Below are 22933 nucleotides of genomic sequence, written 5' to 3' on the forward strand. Positions count from 1 at the left end.
ATCATACTTTGGTGTGGACACGGTTGCAGCACCATACTGTGTTGGTGGCTGTGGGGGCATCATACTGTGGTGTGGACACAGTTGCAGCATCATACTGTGTTGGTGGCTGTGGGGACATCATACTTTGGTGTGGACACGGTTGCAGCATCATACTGTGTTGGTGGCTGTGGGGGCATCATACTGTGGTGTGGACACGGTTGCAGTATCGTATTGTGTTGGTGGTTGTGGGGACATCATACTGTGGTGTGGACACGGTTGCAGCATCATACTGTGATGGTGGTTGTGGGGACATCATACTTTGGTGTTGACACAGTTGCACCATCATACTGTGTTGGTGGCTGTGGGGGCATCATACTGTGGTGTGGACACGGTTGCAGCACCATACTGTGTTGGTGGCTGTGGGGGCATCATACTGTGGTGTGGACACGGTTGCAGCACCATACTGTGTTGGTGGCTGTGGGGACATCATACTTTGGTGTGGACACGGTTGCACCATCATACTGTGTTGGTGGCTGTGGGGGCATCATACTGTGGTGTGGACACGGTTGCAGCACCATACTGTGTTGGTGGCTGTGGGGGCATCATACTGTGGTGTGGACACGGTTGCAGCACCATACTGTGTTGGTGGCTGTGGGGACATCATACTTTGGTGTGGACACGGTTGCAGCACCATACTGTGTTGGTGGCTGTGGGGGCATCATACTATGGTGTGGACACGGTTGCAGCATCATACTGTGTTGGTGGTTGTGGGGACATCATACTTTGGTGTGGACACGGTTGCAGCATCATACTGTGTTGGTGGCTGTGGGGACATCATACTGTGGTGTGGACACGGTTGCAGCATCATACTGTGTTGGTGGTTGTGGGGACATCATACTGTGGTGTGGACACGGTTGCAGCATCATACTGTGTTGGTGGTTGTGGGGACATCATACTTTGGTGTGGACACAGTTGCAGCATCATACTGTGTTGGTGGTTGTGGGGACATCATACTGTGGTGTGGACACGGTTGCAGCATCATACTGTGTTGGTGGTTGTGGGGACATCATACTTTGGTGTGGACACAGTGGCAGCATCATACTGTGTTGGTGGCTGTGGAGGCATCATACTTTGGTGTGGACACTGTTGCAGCATCATACTGTGTTGGTGGTTGTGGGGACATCGTACTTTGGTGTGGACACAGTTGCTGCATCATACTGTGTTCGTGGTTGTGGGGGTATCATACTGTGGTGTGGACACAATTGTGGCATCATACGGTGTTGGTGATTGTGGAGGCATCATACTGTGGTGTGGACACGGTTGCAGAATCATATTGTGTTGGTGATTGTGGGGGCATCATACTGTGGTGTGGACACGGTTGCAGTATCGTATTGTGTTGGTGGCTGTGGGGGCATCATACTGTGGTGTGGACACAGTTGCAGCATCATGCTGTGTTAGGGACAATGCAGAGTCATGCTACTGTGCATGTGTTGGGTATTGTGGGGCCAAATTGTCTGAAGAGTTCCCTGAGGGGGAATTGTACTGTGTGGGGGGGAACAGGATTTTTGGGGAGAATTATACTCTATGTGGGCCATAGAAGGCACATTGTATGAATGAGAATAATAAAGGGCTACAGTAGGGGTACAATTTTTGTGTTTGTGTGAAATATATATCCCTTTCCCTGTTTTTAAAAGTTGAGAGGTATGCGCTCCTGCAACGGCACCTATAAGCTGGAACCCTTTTCATCAAATAGTTTTATTTTTTACAGACGAAGAAGGGGAACGCCCCTGTTAGAGCACACAACCTAGAAAATTGTGTCCAGACTTTGCCATCTGTACCCAAACACAAATGTGGGGGTGGCGCATGACACACAGACTCTGAGTACACCAAATGCTCTGCCTGCCCCTCAGCATAAAATAACACATATCAGTATCAGGTTTACTTGGCGTGTTCCCTTAACACATGTCAATAATCAGCTCTGTATACAGTACATCAGCGAGTGAGACAGAAGGGAAGCATCAGCATTATTGTGACTAAACTATTTGTGTATTCGGTCATTCAGGATTTCCATTCCTCGTGTTTATACCTAATGGCACGTCTACTTTCCCGACTGCTGGATATACGGTGCTGAAAATGCAGTGCAAAGGCGGCAGCCCCAAATGGCAAAAGTTTAAGTAGTGACATCATGGCAGAAGTCGGCATTAACCCACTCAGTACTGTACAGCTGCAACTACACATTTAATGCATGCAAACATAACAAAAAATGTGTACATTTGATATGAATATAGAGAGCAATATAAATAAATACCTATATGGATGTAGCAATTCAATAAACTAGTGTAACCCAAGAAAAACGAAAGTAAGTAGAGACATGACCACACGTATACGATCTAATAGAGCATGTGTCCACATAGTCCTTCTCCATGGGTAGTGTGGTCTCCTACTTTTCAGGTAAGGCATAATGTAATGTCTACAAAAAATACCATGTTCATGTGCACATGCAAAAAATTAAAATGTAAAGTGTTTGTGTAGTTCCTTTTATTTCTGCATTCTCCGTGGATGCTGCACGCAGGTAGTGACAGCTGCAGAGGCAACCGCCTGACACCCGACAGCCACCGTGCACATGTCCTAATAAGTTAGAATAGAACAGACCAATGCAAAATACGTGCAGCAAATCTCTGTGCCTATGGCAGAAATGAGGTATGCTGTACAACCACTTTAAAGGGAACCTATCAGGACGATTTTACTACTGTAACTAGTGGTATGACTGCCTAGCTCCTAATATAACAATAAAAATGATACCAGTCTTGTAGCAGTCCAATGTGTCAGTGCCAAGAAATCAAGCTTTGAAGCCACATGCAAATCACTGTTGAAGTGCATTGGGGGCGTGCCAGTGCATTGACACTCTAATGCACTTTCAGGCTAATTAACATATGGGTTCAAAGCTTGATTTCTAAGCACTGGCACATCGGATTACAACAAGACTGGTATCATTTTTATCATTGCTCTACAACCTATACAGTAATACCACTGGGTTCAGTTTTAAATTTGGCCCAATGGGTTCTCTTTAAAAGGTTTTAGTGTACCAACAAAAAAGCACCCGATCACCTGCACGCGAAATGTAGTATTACAAATAATTACATGGACAGGCTGAGTCTATCAGTGAAAGAAACATTCATTTATATAGCTACCTTCATAATGACCTCAGAGTCCAAATTTCTTTCCTCCACATGCTCCATTAGAACAATGAATCCAAAAGAAATCCTTATACAATTACCTTCAATGCAGTATTTTTCTGACATAATTTCTTTTACACATGAAATGTTGACGGCAACAAACAGAGATAAATATTAGACACAATTTCTGTATCCTTCTCACATCTTGGGTGTCCATCTTGTTGCTGTAAAGAATTTGTCATGCACATGTTTTCTAGGTGCCGCTTGCTGTTAGATGAGTATACGTGGAAAGACATGCAGTGAGGAGGGTGGAGATCATGCAAAGTGCGTCATGCGTTGGGAGACCACGGCAAACCAAACAATGATAACCATACGAGGAGGTGAAGAAAATTGGGACGGGTGATTGACGTGTGCTATTAATTATTTATGCCTCCTTCAAGCAAGTTAGGAAAGCAAAAGGCAGCCGAGGGAAATCGGAGACTTTAGTAGGCCGGTTACTAGTAGATAACAACTGGGAACACACCTTTCAGTACAGGAACCCTGCTGATGGGTATTCCAGATCCGAGTGGAGATACTCTTTTTTTAGGGATCCCACCAACCTCTCCAGGAGAAGGTAACTGTTTTTCTTCTGTGTCCTCACTCGGTGCATCAGCAGCTTCGGACGGTGACATCTGTTTGCCGTCTATTGGTTTGTTGGCATCAACCTCCACTTGGTAAACAGATACAGATGGACGTGGGCGAGGGAGCACTTCTTCCACAGACAACGAATCGGCTGCCATGTCATCATGGGGTTTCTGGTCATCATCTTCATGTTTGGAGATTGGTTCTGAGAAGACTGAGCCATCAAGGAGCTTGTCTGCCTCTTCTGCTCCCAACTCAAGACCATTTGTCTGGGGCTGTACACCAGGTGATGCTTCTGTAGATATTGTGCTATCATGCTCCACCTCCTCACCTTCATAACTGTGTTCTTCCAACCTATCATCATCATCATCGCGACTAACAATGCCGTTGGATTCTTGGGTAAAGACCTGTTTGCCTTGCAGATCAGATGGTTCTGTAAGTTCATTACTCAAAGTCGTCCATCCAGGGCTGACATCTTCGCATGTGTCTCCAGTGATGACACACAAATCATCCACGTCCCGTTCTGTTATAGATGTGTCTCCTTCCATACCCACTTCTGTTTCTGGTGTGCTACTTGAAGACTCCTGAATTTCCGTCTCTCCTGCGTTTGCCGGAAATCTTATCTCTAAGATTCAGGTGAAATTGTACAAATTTGGCATGAATAGATGAAATGAATATGCATTATCACAGAATACACAGAAAATGTGAGGCTAATACATGTAATAGAGAAAATGTACCCAACACAAAGAACGTCTTAACAGATGACATTGATATGTGTCATGGGGAAAAATGTAATGGCCAATTATATCTCCATATCCAAACTTTCATAATGGATGATCAATGGTTAGAATGTTTCTTTCAAGAATATTAACTTGTAAAACCCAATATACCGTAATGTTTTAATACACTTTTCTAATGACCACAGATCTTCTACCATCGCACATCAAAAGCCAAGCAAAGGCTGCTGACACGATTGAGCCCAGAGCAGATTTCTTACCACTGATAAACTATTAGGTTGCTCGAAGAACGCAATGGGTTGTATGGAGACCTTAGTGGAAACAAGTAGAAAAAAATACCACCTAAAGTCTTTTGTCAGTCTTTGAGGGGACCCACAAAATAGAAGGACAGTTCCAACCACAAAACCGTCTCTCTAAATGGAAAGGAATAGAGCAGGCATAAAAAGGGCATTTCAATAGAAGATTCCACCTTGGTCTACACAATTCACTTTTTTGCAATTTATTGGTGGGATAACCATTAGTGAATTGTTTGAAGGTGCTAGGTCTACCTCTGTACAGTAAAAAATGGCAAAATGCTCAGGAAAAGATTAGCATGCACTTAATAGTTTTTCTGTACATGTGCTGGGGTCTAAGAAGTGAGCTGTACCTTTCACTGCAATCTCTGCAGCCTGGTCCTCTTGATGGGGGGTATTACCGACGCCAGCTTCCTCGGCTGAAGGATATAAAGTAAAGATCAGTAAACAGTCGTCAGTAACTATGACTGACCTTGGACGTCCAAAAGGTAGCCAATGGGAAATGAGAACTAAGAGGGTGAAATTTCAGGTTCCTTTAGCCAACTGATTACATTTTGTTAGACCGATAGATCTAAGAAATAGTCACAAAATTGTCCATATTTTGCTCGATAATGTATGACCAGTTTGATCGAATTTAATGGACAATATGGACTAAAATGTGCATGGCTGTATCTGCATAATAATTGTTCACCAGACAATTACTTGGCAAATCGTTGTTTAACCATCAACCTACTTGTATCTAATGACTTCAGCCATCTTTACTATAGGAGAAGCGCAGAATGTGCAAAGTGCTTCATGATTGGTCTCTACATTAACTAAATGTGCCCATACACACTGGATGAAAATATGTTGTAAAGGACAATTTCATTGGTACCCTCCAATTATCTAATGTATATGGGGGTGTCCGGTCTCCCACAGTGGTATATGTCACAGGGATAAAGGATCAGACGTGTTCGAATTTAACATGCCCAATCTTCTGTTACCGTGGAGATATGCCACTGCCAGTCTGGTAGCGGCTTTCTCCCCTCTCCCATTCATGTATGTGGCGGAGTTCAGAGGAATAGCTGTCAAGTCAGATGGCTGACAACTATTTAAACAATACGTGTATTTTAATTAAAGGCATGTTGGCCTTAAATGGCAATAGACAATGATAGACACTGATGTTGGTGGGACTAACAGACCATCTGTTGTGTACAAGCCATTTTGCTACTCTTCCTTTTGGCAGAAGTAGGAGAGGAAAAGGATTGGACATGTTGAATTTTAACATGCCCGATCATGTTTTCTCATGGCAGGCAAGTCGTTGCCACAGATATCTAACAATGGCCTGTTATCCATTGACAATTTATGCACGCTCTGCAAAACCAAGTGTGTGTGTGAATGACGTAGCTGTGAGATAAAGCCTTCAGCCAGATGAGTGTTTGGCTGATGTCTATTGAATGTGCGTGACCGGGCTAATATTGCTTCTTATAATAAGGTACTGTTGGTTGTATCTTAGCTGCAGCTATTCTCGTATGGCTTCACGGTGTCATATTCAGATCTCAACCGGACAGAAATAAAACAGCAGCAGGCGAGAAAACCAAGAATAATAGCTGAAGAAGGAGACAGAAAGGGAAGACTACTTTCCAACAGCAAAAGTGCCAGAAAACACCACGAAGCGAACCAAACTGCAGAGCATGAGAAGAGTTAAAAGGTCCTCATGCTGAATAGAGGAGGGAAATACAGTTATAGATGAAGGGTTTCTCCACGTCTTATGTAAAATAATCACCTTGTAGAGGAAAGTTTTGCTACTTTCAAATATACTTTTTGATTTACTTCCTCATCAGTTTCTAAAATCTTTAATTGTTGTCAATGAATTAAAGATTGATGGGTTGGTGCAATTTAAATAATACATTTTACATAAAACCGAAACACCCTTTTAAAGGATTATTTGTCTGGTTTTTGCTAACCTATAGCAGCATAATGTAGGGGCAGAAACCCTGATTCCATCTAGATATTGCTTACTAAGCTGCTTGCTGTCATTTTGAAAAAAAATCCCTGTTTTCTGCTGCAGATCTAGCAGTTCTCTGAATGCTGAGCTGCGTATAACTCTGCCCACACCACAGATTGGCAGGTTCCTGTGTGGGGGAGGGGTTATAAAGAGCTCATGAATATGCAGGACTACCTGGCAGCAGGTTTACTAGTCCTCTAGTGATAATCTCCTGCTAATAAAAATGATTTATATTGAAACTACAGCAAGAAGTCCAGGAAATGACAGATTGCTAAAATTGGGGTCTCTGTGTCTACATCGTGCTGCTCTCAGATTAGGAGGCAAAAACCTGATGACAGATTCCCCCTTTAAGAAACTGTTAGCATCTAGTAAAAGGTACCAGTCAGCATAGTTAGTAGAAGCAGCAAGGCAAATGTGGTGTGTGATAAAAGAAGGTAATGGATCAAAATAGAATTGAAATTCCCGAAGTCATCTTTGCATCTGTATAAGTAAGGTGGCCATACCCTAGACATAGCTGTTCCTCCAGACCCCCTTCCCATACACATCCATGCTTGGCTTAACCCGGCCATGTGATCTGAATGTGGAAAGTGGGTGAAGGTGCTGTCACACACCTCTAACAGATGCTTATCTCCCATGGACAGGACATGTTGAAATTCAGAATACCTGACCCTTCCTCAGACATCTGCTGTCGAGGAAAGTTGAGACCCCCACAGACACAATTAGATGGTTGGCCATGTCAATAGGTAAAGTGGAGAAGTTTATCTACCCACCGTCTCTACAGCTAATTATACACGTTGGACTCATGTTGGCTGAACCTCTTGATTTCGACAGGGGCATACCAACATCGTCTGTCTGGGAAGGGAAGGATCAGGCAGTTGAATTTCAACATGCCCAAATCCTTTTATTGGGCATGCAAGGTCCCCGGACGGATTCTCAATGTATATTTTCTTAGAAACGCCAGGGAGTTTCAGATAATATGACAATTGGCTTTAAATGATGAAAAAGTGCAGCAGACTGTGTTTTCTGCATTGTGTAAAAATACGTATCGATACCAATATGTGTAAAAATGTATGTCAAACGCACAGCAATTTGACATATGTTTTCCCATTATATTCTATGGAAATACAAACGTATCTGTTTAAATATTTTGATACAATGCAAACGGATATGTCAAGTTACCCAGAAAAAACACGGCGTGATAGAGGCCCTATTGAGGGATGGTAATAAGATGTAATACCAGACACAGCCTATAGCCATAGTGGCGCTGTTGGTTTACTAAGAGAGCTCCTGTCACAGCCCCTGTCCTATATTTGAGTAGTAAACCCTTCTGGAGGCAAGGTTAATTGAATGATTTTGATCCAAAACCTACATCTATCACCCACACAAGGCACGCACTCCCTGCATCAAGAAACGCAAAATTCATGCATAGGCAAAAGGATGGCAGATGCAAAGGCAAAGCCGTACCAAGAGAAGTAGCGGCATGAGAGCGGTGAACCTGCCCATGTTCTGCCTTACCAGTGGTTGCCTCAGGGGTCTCTGTATGACCCTGTCCCTTTACTGCTTCACCATTAGTTAGATCGTCCTCTAGCACAGGGCTGCTGTCTGTAACAGGATGATAAAACAGTATGGGTTAAGCATGTGTAACGCCCGCACAGTAAAGATCTGGGGGGAATGTACTGTTCTCCGCCTCATTGCCACCATTGCCTCGTTCCCAGGGATATCGTACGCCAGGTTCTTTACTAACACGGAACCAATCTGTGGCGGGCGGCCCCGGGGCCAGAACATATAAAGACATTTAATGCTACTGGCATAACTGCGTGACATTACCTACGGCCTCCAACTGTCCACCTGGTGCGGATTACTGAGGATGTTAATGCCCCCATATGTCCATAAATAAAAAGCAAATGTAAGAGGAAAACAATGGAGGTGAATGAAGGCACATTATTGAGATTGCTAACAGTACCTAGAGGGGTCGTGCAGGGAGAGGCTTATGAGAGATCTTCACAGGCATGGTGGCTCAGTGGTTAGCACACTAAAGCCGCCCATAAATATGCAAGGTCCCCTGATTCCCCCATAAACAGGAACTTTCAGCTGAGCCGAGCGCTCCTGTGTTCTCAATGAGAGAGCCGCTACTAGATTCCATTAGCGGCAGCTTAACTCCCGGAAAACCAAAGGATCAGCAGTCTGAAATCTGACATCATTTGTCAGGGAAGGGTTAGGGGGCCCGATAGACCTTAGTCAAATATGTACGGGGGCTAAAAAGAGGTTTTCCGGTTTCAGAAAAAACACTGTGCCCTGGCTACAGTTTACTTTACATACATTAATGGGGTCCAGCGATGGCGTAACTGCCGATGCTTGCGGAGTCTGTTATTGTCTGCATCACGTCGACAGCGCTGCAGCCAATCAGTGACCTCAGCAGCTCTGCCAGAGTTGCCGCGCTGTCAACATGATGTCAGTGCTGCAGGCAATAAAAGACACCAGAGAATCAGCACTGGGCCTAAGGAGGGCGAGTAAAGAAAACTGCAGCCTGGGAAAAAGAATTTTTGAAAAACACAAAACCCACTTAGGGTATGTGACGTATGCAAACCCAACAACTTCTTCAGGAGGAAGACACTTCAGGCATGTTTTTCCTGAAGCAGCGTTTTCCAATGGATATGGAATAACTTTCAAATGTGAGACTACCCCTTTAAGAGATCAATTAGCTTCTAATGAAACTGACCCTAGTGTGTGACGTGTGGAGAGGGACTGATGTGAATGGTGACAATGTTTGTACAACACTGTGAATATGTTGGCGCTACAGGAAATCTGTGTATATTACTCTCTAAATCACCATACATCTGACCGTAGACCTATCTGTGCGATACTTACCAACACTAGACCAACACTGTAAGCCCCGACATAATTCAGCCTAGAACTCTTTCATACAGATTTTTTTTTTTTTTTATATAAATTCCATTAAAACTCCTTTTCCAACAATTTAGGCAATGGTTACTTTCTTTTAAAACAGCGCCACCTGTCGCAATAAATCATATTGCAACACAATCTATGAACAGGAGCGGTGCTGCCGCCTTGTTTGTCTAATCTTGGACCACCTAATTAAAGGGATTATATAAAGTTAAAAAAAAATGGCCGCTTTCCTCCTCAGCAACATTAATAGAACGTTCTCAATAAATTGGCCCCAATGTGTCAGTAGCAGATTGTCTTTCTCCAGGTAAACAGATTACTGTCCAGCAGCTCGCCTACATTCTGGCCCCTGTATGCATTCCTGATTGTCGGTCTGTAGTCTGCAGTGATCGCACGTGGAGGACTACAGTAAAGGGATCACGCTGCAATATTTGGATGACCAGGGAAGAGTCTCTAGAAGTTAACAATAAAGGTTGCCATCCAGAAATTGAGAAATTGATTCACTATTAAAATAAAAAGTCTAATGTTTTGATGAAACTTTGATTGTGGATATAGATTAAACGGAGACAGGATACGTCTGCCTTTGTCTGCAGCTGATTGTGAAGGGGCATTCATGCCGGAGCTGGGAACCTGGTTTTGGCATTCTGTGTCTTTCGATCTTCACGCCAGTCTCAAGCTGTGTCTTTCAGTATCCTAACAGAATGGGGTCAATCTAAAGAGAATCAATGGGGGCGAAATTCTCTGGATTTCCAACTTTTAGCAGTGTACTAGTGTTACACCGCCACCGGCCCTGGCTTTCTCATTAATATAGAGATGCTATAACTTATCTCCGCTACCTCTGGTTTGGGCATTGCTCAGTCCTAGTAATAAAAGTATTGAGGCAAGCATATTATATTTAGTACTAATCAGTAGCATGTCTCCCATATGGAGCCAAATCCAATATGCATAAAGGACTAATAAGGATCAGCTGCAATAATGCAACACAAAAGAACAAAGGAAAAACAGCCATAAAGATCCTATATGAATAATTTTATTACACAACCATAAAAAACCAGACATGAACAGGTAAAAGAGCATAGGGGAGGGGGGCACCCATTACACCATGACCAGGCTGAAACACAGGACCAGGTGTCCACTCACAACCGGATCACCAGCAGAGGTGCAACATTGCACCGGGTTGTTTAATGCAAATGCCCATTTAAATTAAGAGTCAATGCTTGTAGATAAATGTTTCTATCATGGGCAATGCAATACCAGAAAAAATCACCATGTCAGCATAGCTACATACCTAAACTGCAGGACCGGTGTGTGAATGGAACAGCTGGGCTGAACCCCAACGCGCGTTTCGGAGCCAACAAAACGCTCCTTCCTCAGGGGGTGAAAGAAACATCGACGAGGTGTGCTTTTTATATGTTGCCATAACAAGGCAAATAGTGTACGGGCTTGCCGCACCTGCGTATCCGCGGCACAGACGACATCCAACATGGCCGCCGGCAACAAGAGCACGCAGGGCCCCACGTGACTATGCGCCGGACGGCAAGTAGGAGCGTTCATACCGCAGAGCAACAGGCGCATGCGCATGAGCAAACTAGATATAAAGATGCCATATTGGAGAAGGGCAAGAATGAGAAAAGAACAAAACAAAAGGCAGGGGTATAATACAGGATGCTAAACAATAACAAAAGAATAACAAATAACAGATAATGACATTAATCAGTGCATGAACCCATGCCGGGGAGTTTACTAACACAGATAGAAAATCATACAGATGTAACGATATGCACAGACAGCACATATAAAATGCACATCAGAAATATAGAAATTATACATCATATGATATATACATTCATGTGGTAGAACACCCCAAAAAGAGCAAAATTATACACCGTACATAAAAATGTCCAATATAAACAATAACAGCAGCCAATGAAGATGTTGACACGTAGCCACGGAATCATACTTAATAGATGAATCCATAGATGTTCAGATGTTCAGAATGTTTCAATACTAGACAAGACAATATCATAAAATGAGCACAAAAAAAAGACACACACACACTATAAAAAACAAGACAATATAAAAACAATTAAAACCAAGAACCGGGACATGGCACAAGATGCCACATGATACACAGCAGAGTTATGGATCACAGAAATGGGGCAAAGGAGATGTTCTCATTCAGACCATCCGGATGGATGGTCCGTAGAGTCCACATCCACCTGGTTTCTAGTTGGGCAAGGCGTTTGGAGAGAGCACCCCCCCTGATATTAATATCAAGGAGGTCAATGCCTCTAACCCTCAGCAGTGCTGCATCGCATGAGTGGAAGTCCCTGAAATGCCTGGGCAATGTTTTTAGAGTGGTAATGTCTTCACATTCAATCACCGCCAGTATACCAAGAACGTGTTCTCTCACTCTAACTTTTAGCTGTCTCGTAGTTAGGCCAATGTATATCAGGCCACATGGGCACGTGGCATAATATATCACGTACCTAGAGGTACATGATATATATTTCTTAATAGTGTAGGTCTTAGTGCCATCAGAGCTAGAGAAAGAAGAGCATCGTTCAATATTGGGGCAGGCAACACACTTACCACAGGGGGAACATCCACTCCGCGTGGCAGCACTGCTGAGGAATGTAGTCAACGGCTGCCCAACATAGTGGCTACGTGTCAACATCTTCATTGGCTGCTGTTATTGTTTATATTGGACATTTTTATGTACGGTGTATAATTTTGCTCTTTTTGGGGTGTTCTACCACATGAATGTATATATCATATGATGTATAATTTCTGTATTTCTGATGTGCATTTTATATGTGCTGTCTGTGCATATCGTTACATCTGTATGATTTTCTATCTGTGTTAGTAAACTCCCCGGCATGGGTTCATGCACTGATTAATGTCATTATCTGTTATTTGTTATTCTTTTGTTATTGTTTAGCATCCTGTATTATACCCCTGCCTTTTGTTTTGTTCTTTTCTCATTCTTGCCCTTCTCCAATATGGCATCTTTATATCTAGTTTGCTCATGCGCATGCGCCTGTTGCTCTGCGGTATGAACGCTCCTACTTGCCGTCCGGCGCATAGTCACGTGGGGCCCTGCGTGCTCTTGTTGCCGGCGGCCATGTTGGATGTCGTCTGTGCCGCGGATACGCAGGTGCGGCAAGCCCGTACACTATTTGCCTTGTTATGGCAACATATAAAAAGCACACCTCGTCGATGTTTCTTTCACCCCCTGAGGAAGGAGCGTTTTGTTGGCTCCGAAACGCGCGTTGGGGTTCGGCCCAGCTGTTCCATTCACACACCGGTCCTGCAGTTTAGGTATGTAGCTATGCTGACATGGTAATTTTTTCTGGTATTGCATTGCCCATGATAGAAACATTTATCTACAAGCATTGACTCTTAATTTAAATGGGCATTTGCATTAAACAACCCGGTGCAATGTTGCACCTCTGCTGGTGATCCGGTTGTGAGTGGACACCTGGTCCTGTGTTTCAGCCTGGTCATGGTGTAATGGGTGCCCCCCTCCCCTATGCTCTTTTACCTGTTCATGTCTGGTTTTTTATGGTTGTGTAATAAAATTATTCATATAGGATCTTTATGGCTGTTTTTCCTTTGTTCTTTTCAGTCCTAGTAATGGAGAGTGCGACGAGAACATGGAATGTCAGTGCATCCGGTCAACTGCTGAAATGTGAACCTGATCCCCAAGGAAATGTGCTAGACCTGCGCTGGGGGGGGGATTCAGATTGGCATGAAGTCAGACAGGTCATGGTGAAAACAGAAAAAGAGGTTTATTTCTCTGAATATATTAATATTTAATACATTTAATAGGCCCTGTCTATATAGATCCTGTGCGTGCCGTTTTCCTTTGAATATAATTGGAATTATGTTGCGTTTTGGGGGTATAATATTTCAGAATTTTGGGGTGAATTTCTTTTATTAAGGCTTTTTTTAAGAATAACCATTGATAACTTATCGTTATAGGATATTGATATTTGCGCAGGGGGGTGAATCCTAATCAAGACCCTCCACAAATCAGCAGAATGAAGGTGCCATGGTACTCTCGAAAATGACGTTGTCCCTTCGATGCTTATCCAAGCCCTATTCACATTGCTCAGCTAATTCGGACGTTTGCCAAGCCTTAAAGATTTTGGATGGTTTACAACATCTTTTACTTTTTCTTAAACGAGTAGGCGTGACAGATGGGAGGTGTCAGTCGAAAAGAGGGATTTCTTGGTCAATGTTGGGTGTGTGAAAAGTGTCTCATCCCAAATGACCGATCTGCATCTGAGAAGTTCTGACCAAGCCACATATGGCAACAGAGATTGATCGGTGATTTGTCCTTTTAAAGGGGTATTCCCGTGTCATACGTTTATATGCCATCAACGTATAGTAGATGCAGATCACGCCACCAGGTCCTGCAACTATCTAAAAAACACGATGTTGCGCTGCTGTTAGGGGAGAGGTGGTGGAATTCCCATTCATTTGTATAGGAATTTTCCTGTACCTCTGTTGAACGCAGAGAACGATGAGGCCCTCAGAAATTATGTGGATTTTGCTGATGGGACCCACACCTTTTATCTTGAGGAACCTTGGATGACACCAACCATCACAGACCAACAAAGAGTCATTTGCAAGGGCATTAATATAGTAAGTGCACAGGTTGTAGTTGCACCCAGGCCCTGTAGCCTAGGAGGGCCCAAAAGGTCCCTGCATACCAATATTATTAAAGACCTGTGATAGTTGGGGGCCCCGCTAAAGATTTTGCACTGGGGCCCACAAGTATCAAGTTATGCCACTGGTCATTCAGTAAACATTTGTCTGAAATCCCTAATGCATGGCCAGCTTCTGGATAAACGATCATTGTAAACTCCCCCCCCCCCCCCCCGCCACCAAAAAAACCCAAAAACCTTTCATCTCTGAAAAATGAAAAGCTCTACAGCTTTTGAATACACCTCATGTATCAATACCTCACAGTCTGTGCGTGCAGTCAGTGAGTGGGGGATTAAAAGCTTATTTGACTATGTCCATCTGGCACACATATAGGGCTTGTTAGGGTGTAAAAAGTGCGCTACGCAGACAATAAATGGTTCAGTACGTTGCACAAGCCTCATGGGCAAAAAAAAAGAAAACATTCCCAAAACGTTGGCAATTTCCCATAAAATACTTTTTGCGCATTTATTGATCTCTAGGGGGCAAAGATTTTCTTAAAGTGTAAGGCTGCCGTCACACTATCAGTATTTGGTCAGTATTTTACCTCAGTATTTGTAAGCCAAAACCAGGAGTGGAACAATCAGAGGAAAAGTGTAATAGAAACACATCACCACTTCTGTATTTATCACCCACTCCTGGTTTTGGCTTACAAATACTGAGGTAAAATACTGACCAAATACTGAGGTAAAATACTGACCAAATACTGCCTTATTCTCACCTTCATAAATGAGCACTGTCGGATAATGCTTGTAAATACTAGCAATTTTGCAGTTTACTTCACATTAAATTTTCGGGCTGGTTTCTTTTTCTGCTTACAGCTCGTTGCCTTGAATACCGACCACCTCTGTTGGGACAGTGAAACGTGCGCTGTGCTCACAAGCTGTTTTCTACTGAGCTTGCAAACACTGTTTTAAAGCTGGTCAGGATCGCTGGAACAAGCCGTTACCTTTAGCGGCGGCGGTCGATCTCCTAGGCAATGAGCTGTATCCAATAGAAAAGTGCTAATTCCTTAAGAATGGCTGCAAACTTAAAGGGAACCTGTCACCCCCAAAATGGCTGGTGAGGTAAGCTCACCGGCATCAGGGGCTTATCTACAGCATTCTGTAATGCTGTAGATAAGCCCCCGATGTAACCTGGAAGATGAGAAAAAGACGTTAGATTATACTCACCCAGGGGCGGTCCTGCTGCGGTCCGGTCGGATGGGTGTCTCCGGTCCGCTCCGGCACCTCGCATCTTCATTCCATGACGTCCTCTTCGGGCCTTTACGCCGCGGCTCCGGCGCAGGCGTACTTTGTCTGCCCTGTTGAGGGCAGAGCAAAGTACTGCAGTGCGCAGGCGCCGGAAAGGTCAGAGAGGCTCGGCGCCTGCGCACTGCAGTACTTTGCTCTGCCCTCAACAGGGCAGACAAAGTACGCCTGCGCCGGAGCCGCGGCGTAAAGACCCGAAGAGGACGTCATCGTTTGAAGATGGGAGGCGCCGGAGCGGACCGGAGACACCCATCCGACCGGACCGCAGCGGGTCCGCCCCTGGGTGAGTATAATCTAACGTCTTGTTCTCCTCTTTCAGGTAACATCGGGGGCTTATCTACAGCACTACAGAATGCTGTAGATAAGCCCCTGATACCGGTGAGCTTACCTCACCAGCCATTTTGGGGGTGACAGGTTCCCTTTAATAAGCAGCAAACTGCAAAACCGCTTGCTTTTACAAGCACTATCTGACAATATCCATCTATGGAGATGGGAATAACCCTTTAAAAGAGACCTCCAAGCTGGCAAACGGAGACTTATAGGCCATGCAATGTTCCCTGGGAAATAAAATATGCAAATAGTCTCTTCATAGAGGAATAGAAACAGAATGTCTAATGCCACCTATTGGAAGCAGCAATCCTAGAAGTCAATATCAACCCTTTAAAGAGCCCAGAATCTCCATCTGCAGACAGAAGTTTCGGAGGTCTTGTCCCTCACCTGTTAGGGGATGACTTTGACTTGTAGTGTTGCTACTTCTAATAGGTGGCGCTAGAGATCTGGTTCTCTTACTTTGTGAACAGGTTGTTTGCATATTTTTTTGAATTGGCACAATACCTGCCTGCATGAATAAGCAAACTCTTGTACACTGAAGGAGACAATTATCAAGTCTATAGTGTAATATACACCTAATTCACCCCTTCATATTGGATTACTGAAGTGTAAATGAGGCCATATTGTGAAATCTTTGTGGCGCCTTCACACTGACTTTAGCGTCATGTCTACACAGAAACAGCAATTCTCCGATTCTCACCCAACCAAAAATATTTGTGTAACTTGCTGTGCGACAATTTTACACTTACAAAAAAAAATCATAGACAGGTTAATTATGAGTCATAAATCGCACACAATTTACTTGAGATCTGAAGGGTCAAAGCTGCATTTGTGTCTAGCAACTAAAAATCTTCGTGTTGGAATTTTTGCAATGATTGCATCACGGTACAACGCGACCACACTGACAATCGTTAGATGCAATGTCATAACGTGACACCGCCATCTGCATGTCACAAGACCAGTGTCGCCACTTAGCCTAGCCTACAACACCAGCAATCAGTGAGAGCTTGTCACAGTCAGGGAAGGCTGGGAGTTGTAGTTTCACAACAGCCAGAGCGCTGACGATTGCTGATCCCAGTCCTAGTTGGTTCAAACCAGCAGGCATACATAAGTGTCTTCTTGGTTTCCTCCGTCTGCAGTCCATAGTTGCAATCTCATATTAACCCCGCACTACAGTGCTATATGTGCCACACTATCAATATGCTATGCATCAAAAACTACATCCAGGTCATTGTCCAGCAATTCTTCATAAATACAGAGTAAATATGAACTTAATAAAGTAATAAAGAAATTAATATGCCTAAATTACAGTTGCGATCTAAGCTATTCACCCCCTATTGCAAGCTAGGTTTATTAGTAAAATTTATAAACGTTCTGCTGTTTGCAATAAATCAGTGAAATAGAACAATGTACTCTATATAGCTCAGCACAACTAATATAATAACGGTTTCTCCAAATTCAGCCCAAAATGTCACTTTTTCTGACTGCTGCAGCCTCATAATTATTCATCTCTTCATGATAAGTGTTTTTAGTACTTAGTAAAGCCCCTCTGGCTGTTAGGACATGCTGTGAACATAATGCATAGCCAGGCACCAGCTTCTGGCTGCATTTCCAAAGAATCTTAACTCATTTTTCATGGACAATGGTCTCCACATCACTAATATTCTTAGTTTGCGTCTTTCAACTGCAAAGCCAACCAAAGATTTTCTACAGATTTCAAGCCATGTGGCTGTGAGGGTCACTCCAGAATTTTTATTTTTTTTTTCCATTTGTTATATTTATTTCTTTTACATACATATATAGCACCATCATATTTCAGAGCGCTTTACAGACATTGTCATCACTGTTTTCATGGAGTCTCACAATTTAAATTCCCTATCAGTGTGGCTTGGAAAATCTTCCAGGACCTCTTTTGAAACCAAGCCTTATTAGACTTTGAGGTATGCTTGTGATCATTTTCCTGTAAGAAGGTCTAATGATGCCCAAGCTCCACTTTCCTCACAGAAGATAAGGTGTTTTCTCTCACGGTTTCCTGATTCTTGATTTACATTATCTTGTTCACCATATACTATAAGTTTCCAGTGCCAGTACAAGCACAATAGCCCAACAGAATCATTGAGCCACCACCATGCTTAATTGTAGGCATCATCGCAACACTACCGTGCTTCACTGTAGGCATCATCGAGCCACTGTAATACTTCATTGTAGGCATTGTCAAGCCACCACCATGCTTCACTGTAGGGATCTGGACGCCAACCCCATGTTTTTCAGAAGGCAGGGTGTTCTTTTAAGCATCTTATTTTTCCTCTTTCACACATACCAGTGATCCATGCATAAGAAAGGTTCATGTTTTCTTACATAACTACATTGAACAGAATCCTAAAACATCAGTGGCTTATTTATATGTTTTGAATATATTGGAGATGACTTTTCTTGGGTCATAAAGGTTTATGTCTTGGAGTTCGGACAAGGAGAACTTCAGTGTTTAATATGCACCTTATGGTGTGCTCACACTGAGTTTTTAGAGTGGAATCTCTCAAAGATCCTCCTCAAAAGACTCAGGGTGAGCACACCCTTAGGGTATGTTTCCACGTGCGGTGTTTGCTGCGGATTGGATGCTGGGTACAGCGGCAGCGTCCAATCCGCAGCGGCCAGATGTTACAGCATAATGGATGGGATTTTATGAAATCCCATCTCCACTATACGTGCAGGGATGCCACTGGCTTCCCTGCATAACTGGACATGGTGCGCGTCTTTCTAGACCACAGCGTCTCCGCAAAATAAATAACACAGTCCAATGTATAGGATGCATTGATTCCGTATGGTTCAATGAACACATGCGGAATCACTGCGCGTACAAAAGCCGGCAGCGCTTTGGACGGAGCTGCATCCAAAGCGCTTCCAATCCAGACCGTGGAAACATACCCTTAGAGTATGTGCATGCAGCATCTTCTAGACATAAGCACAGCTGATGAGTTTTCCCAGGGATAGTTGCTTTCCTGAGGCAATTTGCCACGGTTCTAGATGAGGGCGGGAGTAGGGCGTAGCTATACGAAAGCCCCCCATGACTGCGATTGGCTGGGGAGGTTTCAAACCTGGATGAGAAGGTGGACGTGATTGGTTGGGGGGATGGTAAGGGGAGGAGTTTTAAGGGGGGGCTGGAGGAGTAGTTGGCGGAAAGTGCGGGAAAACTGCCATTCCAGTCTGGGAACCAAGGCAAGAAGACCCACCCATCCTTCCCTTCCTGGTTTTGTATTTAGCGAGAGGGCACGGGTTAATTATAAAAAAAAAAATATTAGCATTGGGCATATATGCATTGCATATATATGTATATATTTGTGTTTCTCGTCACAGTGGCAAGGTTGGCGGTGGGTGGGGTTCTTGGAGTTGACGCTGATTGGTCGGGGGAAGGAATTGTAAATTAATTTCAGGCAGTTGGAAATTGTGTGGGGTTGATCTGACATTTGGTTATGGGCTCTGGACGGGATTTTACCCTGGGAGCTTTTGGTGGTTAGTCTTCCCGGAACGGGACATATGGTGCCCTCAAGATGGTGATGGACGGCTGAGAGTAACATGGTGGTCGAGGTTCGTTTGTGTTTTGCCAGATATAAAAGCCAGATCTTTTAGCTCCAAGAACTCTCCCCTCATATTTACATACAGATTGTATTAATATTTATGGTTATATGTTATTGTTTGTTAATCAAATTGTCCGCTGTGGCCAAAATGTATCCAAAGAATATAAATAGTAGTGTTTTTATTTAAAGTGGATGACATTTTAGAATGGATTGGTTTCAGGATGGGGGTTCCAGGGTAAGAAGCCGTATTCGCCATACGCAGTCATGCGACTGCTCTGCCACCACTGTCTGGACTCTGTACCGAGCAGTAAAGCAAATGAGCGGCTTCAGTGTGGAAACCGTCCAAAGAATAAGTACGTCACTTCACTTGCTGCAGTTCTTTTCCAGTAACTCACGGTTTTTAGACCACCTGCCTCCTCAGGATTTTGGTGACAGCCGGTGACCGCTTGCTCTTCTGCCACGTCCAGGTATTGTGGCCAATGTTCTTTTAGCTTTGAGCATGTGACACCTGCTTCTAACTACATCTCCAGGAATATTCAATGCCTTTTTGCATATTTTTCCTTGCTTGTGTAAAGCAATGGTCTCTTCTCTTAACTTTTTATTCCACTCTCTTGACATCCCAAGTATATTAGTGAAAGTTATTGGCCATGAGGCATGAGCTAAGATTCCTGGTATGTGAAGCTGGTGTGTGACTATGCCTCATGTTTGCATCAGGTCAAAATAGGTTGCTCTTCTGAGAACTGAACACTCTGATCATGAAAGAGCTGAATAACTTTGATTGCATCTGTGTATGACGTTATAAGCGTGTGTAAATTTCAGACTTCGTACAATGTTCTCTAAGATCTGGATACGTGTATATAAGCACATAATGAATCTAAGTCACCAGCAACACTGGAGGCCTTACCTGGAGCCCCACAAATATACTCCTCCCTGCCTTCAAAGGCATCAAAAACTTCTTCAATGCTGGAAAGAGGAGCCATTAGGATGTAGTTTAGTAAAAGGGGTATCAAGGTATCATTAGTAAGTGCTGCCATGAAACAGCAAGGGCGTCAGAAAAATCAAACTAGAAGGAGACATTCGTAAGGCTCAGAAGGATTATATATTAGGTTGGAAATGCAGAGTACCATTACAGTAAAACCCAAGAGATGTTGTAAGGATGCCTGTACACTAAACACACACAGGCGTTGACCAATTAGGTCACTGATATTAAAGGAGGAAACAAAGGCGATGTTCTCTTAGGTCTGCTTGTTTCCCCACAAGGATCACAAAAAAATCTATACATTGTGTAAATTCTCCACTTACCATCTCCATGTTGTGATGCAGTTGGCAGCCTGATGACACCCTCCTGTGTGTGACCGCCATCATTTCCACCAGTGCCTCCAGAATTGGTCTCGTGAGCGGAGCCATCACCGGCATGGTCCCCCAATGCATCATAGTCCTGATACTGATCAGTCATCCTGGATTATGATGAACCTAGGTAACACAAGAGGGTACACGTCAGACAAGTATCAGACAGCCACCAATGACGTGATGCAGTACTAACGCAGATGGAGTAATTGCTATAAAGCATTGAGCTTAAAACCTAGCTCTTATATTTTAGTTACAGAAGATGGCATCAGGAAAATCTCAAAGACCGTAATGTGCTTTTACAAGTTGGGCTCCAAACCCCTTAGGGGAACGTCAATTACTGTGCGGCTGCCAAGGACCAGAAGGAGCACAAGGGAGAAAGAGCAAAGACCGGATGCATTCCCAGTACCACCTAACACTGACATCAGGGTTGTTAATGAGGATACAGCAGCCAAATACACATATAAGTTATGCTGCTCTCATAGTCAATCAACACAGATGCAACTCCATGCTAAACCCCACTGCAAGCTATTCCCTAGACAATAATATGCAGATAAACTACAGTACCTATACCTGGCACCAGCCTAATATATGTGAATATTGCAAAAAGCAGCACTGCTTTACCCACATTGCACCTCATCAGCCAGGAATACAAAAAATGAAGGTTGCCATGGGATATAAAAGCATCATACTAGAAAGCCTATATCCTCCAACGTGTCCTCTGCAACCCCTTTGGTTGTTATGACAGTCCATTTACTGAGAAGAATGTATTTAATTACTGAGAATTTTTATTACTTTTTTCCTGCCTCAGGGATATCATATGCAATATACAATAACATAAGGGAACACAAGAGTGGAGGGGTGCAGTCTAGGGCCAGGAATGAAGTGTATCCACTCAATAGCAACATGTCTACACGGTCTGGCACAAGAATACACAATATTCAGACAAGATCAAGGCTTTCCGTACATTATTAAAACAAAATGAATACATTTAGGACTGCTCTACAAGTATAGCAGCTCCAGAAGGTTTCTGATAATGCAAGCTTCCTCCCACACTAAACATGACCCTTTTCTTATAGGGGTTTTCCCATGAACAAAGTACACTTTAATCAATAGATCTAGGTATAAAAATATGTTTCACAATTGGATGTGTTAAAAAAAAATGTATCCCTGTGCCGAGATAATCTTATAAATGTGCCCCTGCTGTGTACTGTGTAATGGCCGTGTCTGACCATTCAGGAACATGATCTGATCATACCACAGCTCCTGGGCAGTGGAGGAAGAAAAAGAGGATACAGACAGGACAGCACGGGATCACAGCTGTCGTTTTCTGTAAGGAAAAACATCTAAATGACTGTATAAAAACTTGTTTTATCTCACAGAAGGAATCAGCTGTGATCCCGTGCTGTCCTGTCTGTATACTCTCGTTTGCTTCCTTTTCTGCCCAGAAGCTGTGGTATCTCCATACATGTCCCTCCTCGGTCAGACACGGCCATTACACAGTATATAGCAGGGGCACATTTATAAGATTATCTTGGGACAGGATTTTTATTTTTAACACATCCAATTGTGGAACTTTTTTTTATTCTAAGGGTGCTTCACACTGTGTTCAGACACCAGTTCATGTGTCTCCGTCAGGGCTTACATCTGAAACCCTCACAAAATGGGATTCGGGGCCATAGACTATAATAGTGCCGACAGAGGGAACGTACATGAGGTGCATCATTTTCAGGCATGTACACCTACTGGAGACGGACACCTAGACACAATCTACCAAGTCTGCATGTCCGCCTCCTTTAAGTGTATTGTTTTATATGTTCTACCACTAGATGGGGATAAAAATGGCTTTATGCTAGCAAACATGTAGACAAGCTGAGGATTATAATTAAAGAAGTTGTCCACTACTTGGACAACTTCTTCTCATACCCCTTGCTTGGCCTCCATAAAATAATGAAACTTATACTCACCTCCTGTGCTGGTACCGTTCCCGCAGTGTTGCCACTCGTGGTCCCGAGCCTCCTGTG

The 22933-nt window shown here is 43.5% G+C and overlaps 1 protein-coding gene across 11 annotated transcripts in view; it reads right to left on the bottom strand.

The window, feature by feature from the left end:
• LOC143765743 (microtubule-associated protein tau-like) overlaps nucleotides 1–22933 on the bottom strand; it is a 108283-nt gene that overhangs the window by 32992 nt on the left and 52358 nt on the right. For 8 of the 11 annotated variants that reach the window (XM_077252728.1, XM_077252727.1, XM_077252725.1 and 5 more), the window contains 4 exons: nucleotides 20865–21035; nucleotides 8309–8395; nucleotides 5160–5225; nucleotides 3679–4401 (listed from right to left, as the gene is read on the bottom strand). In XM_077252728.1, the coding sequence (XP_077108843.1) occupies nucleotides 3679–4401; nucleotides 5160–5225; nucleotides 8309–8395; nucleotides 20865–21018 (1030 nt within the window). In that variant the 5' untranslated portion in view covers nucleotides 21019–21035. The remainder of the gene's footprint in view (nucleotides 1–3678; nucleotides 4402–5159; nucleotides 5226–8308; nucleotides 8396–20864; nucleotides 21036–22933) is intronic. The other 3 variants (XM_077252733.1, XM_077252732.1, XM_077252734.1) reach the window with 1 other exon arrangement.

The sequence above is a fragment of the Ranitomeya variabilis genome, chromosome 4, assembly GCF_051348905.1.
Source record: "Ranitomeya variabilis isolate aRanVar5 chromosome 4, aRanVar5.hap1, whole genome shotgun sequence".
In the NCBI taxonomy this organism is placed as follows: Eukaryota; Metazoa; Chordata; class Amphibia; order Anura; family Dendrobatidae; genus Ranitomeya; species Ranitomeya variabilis.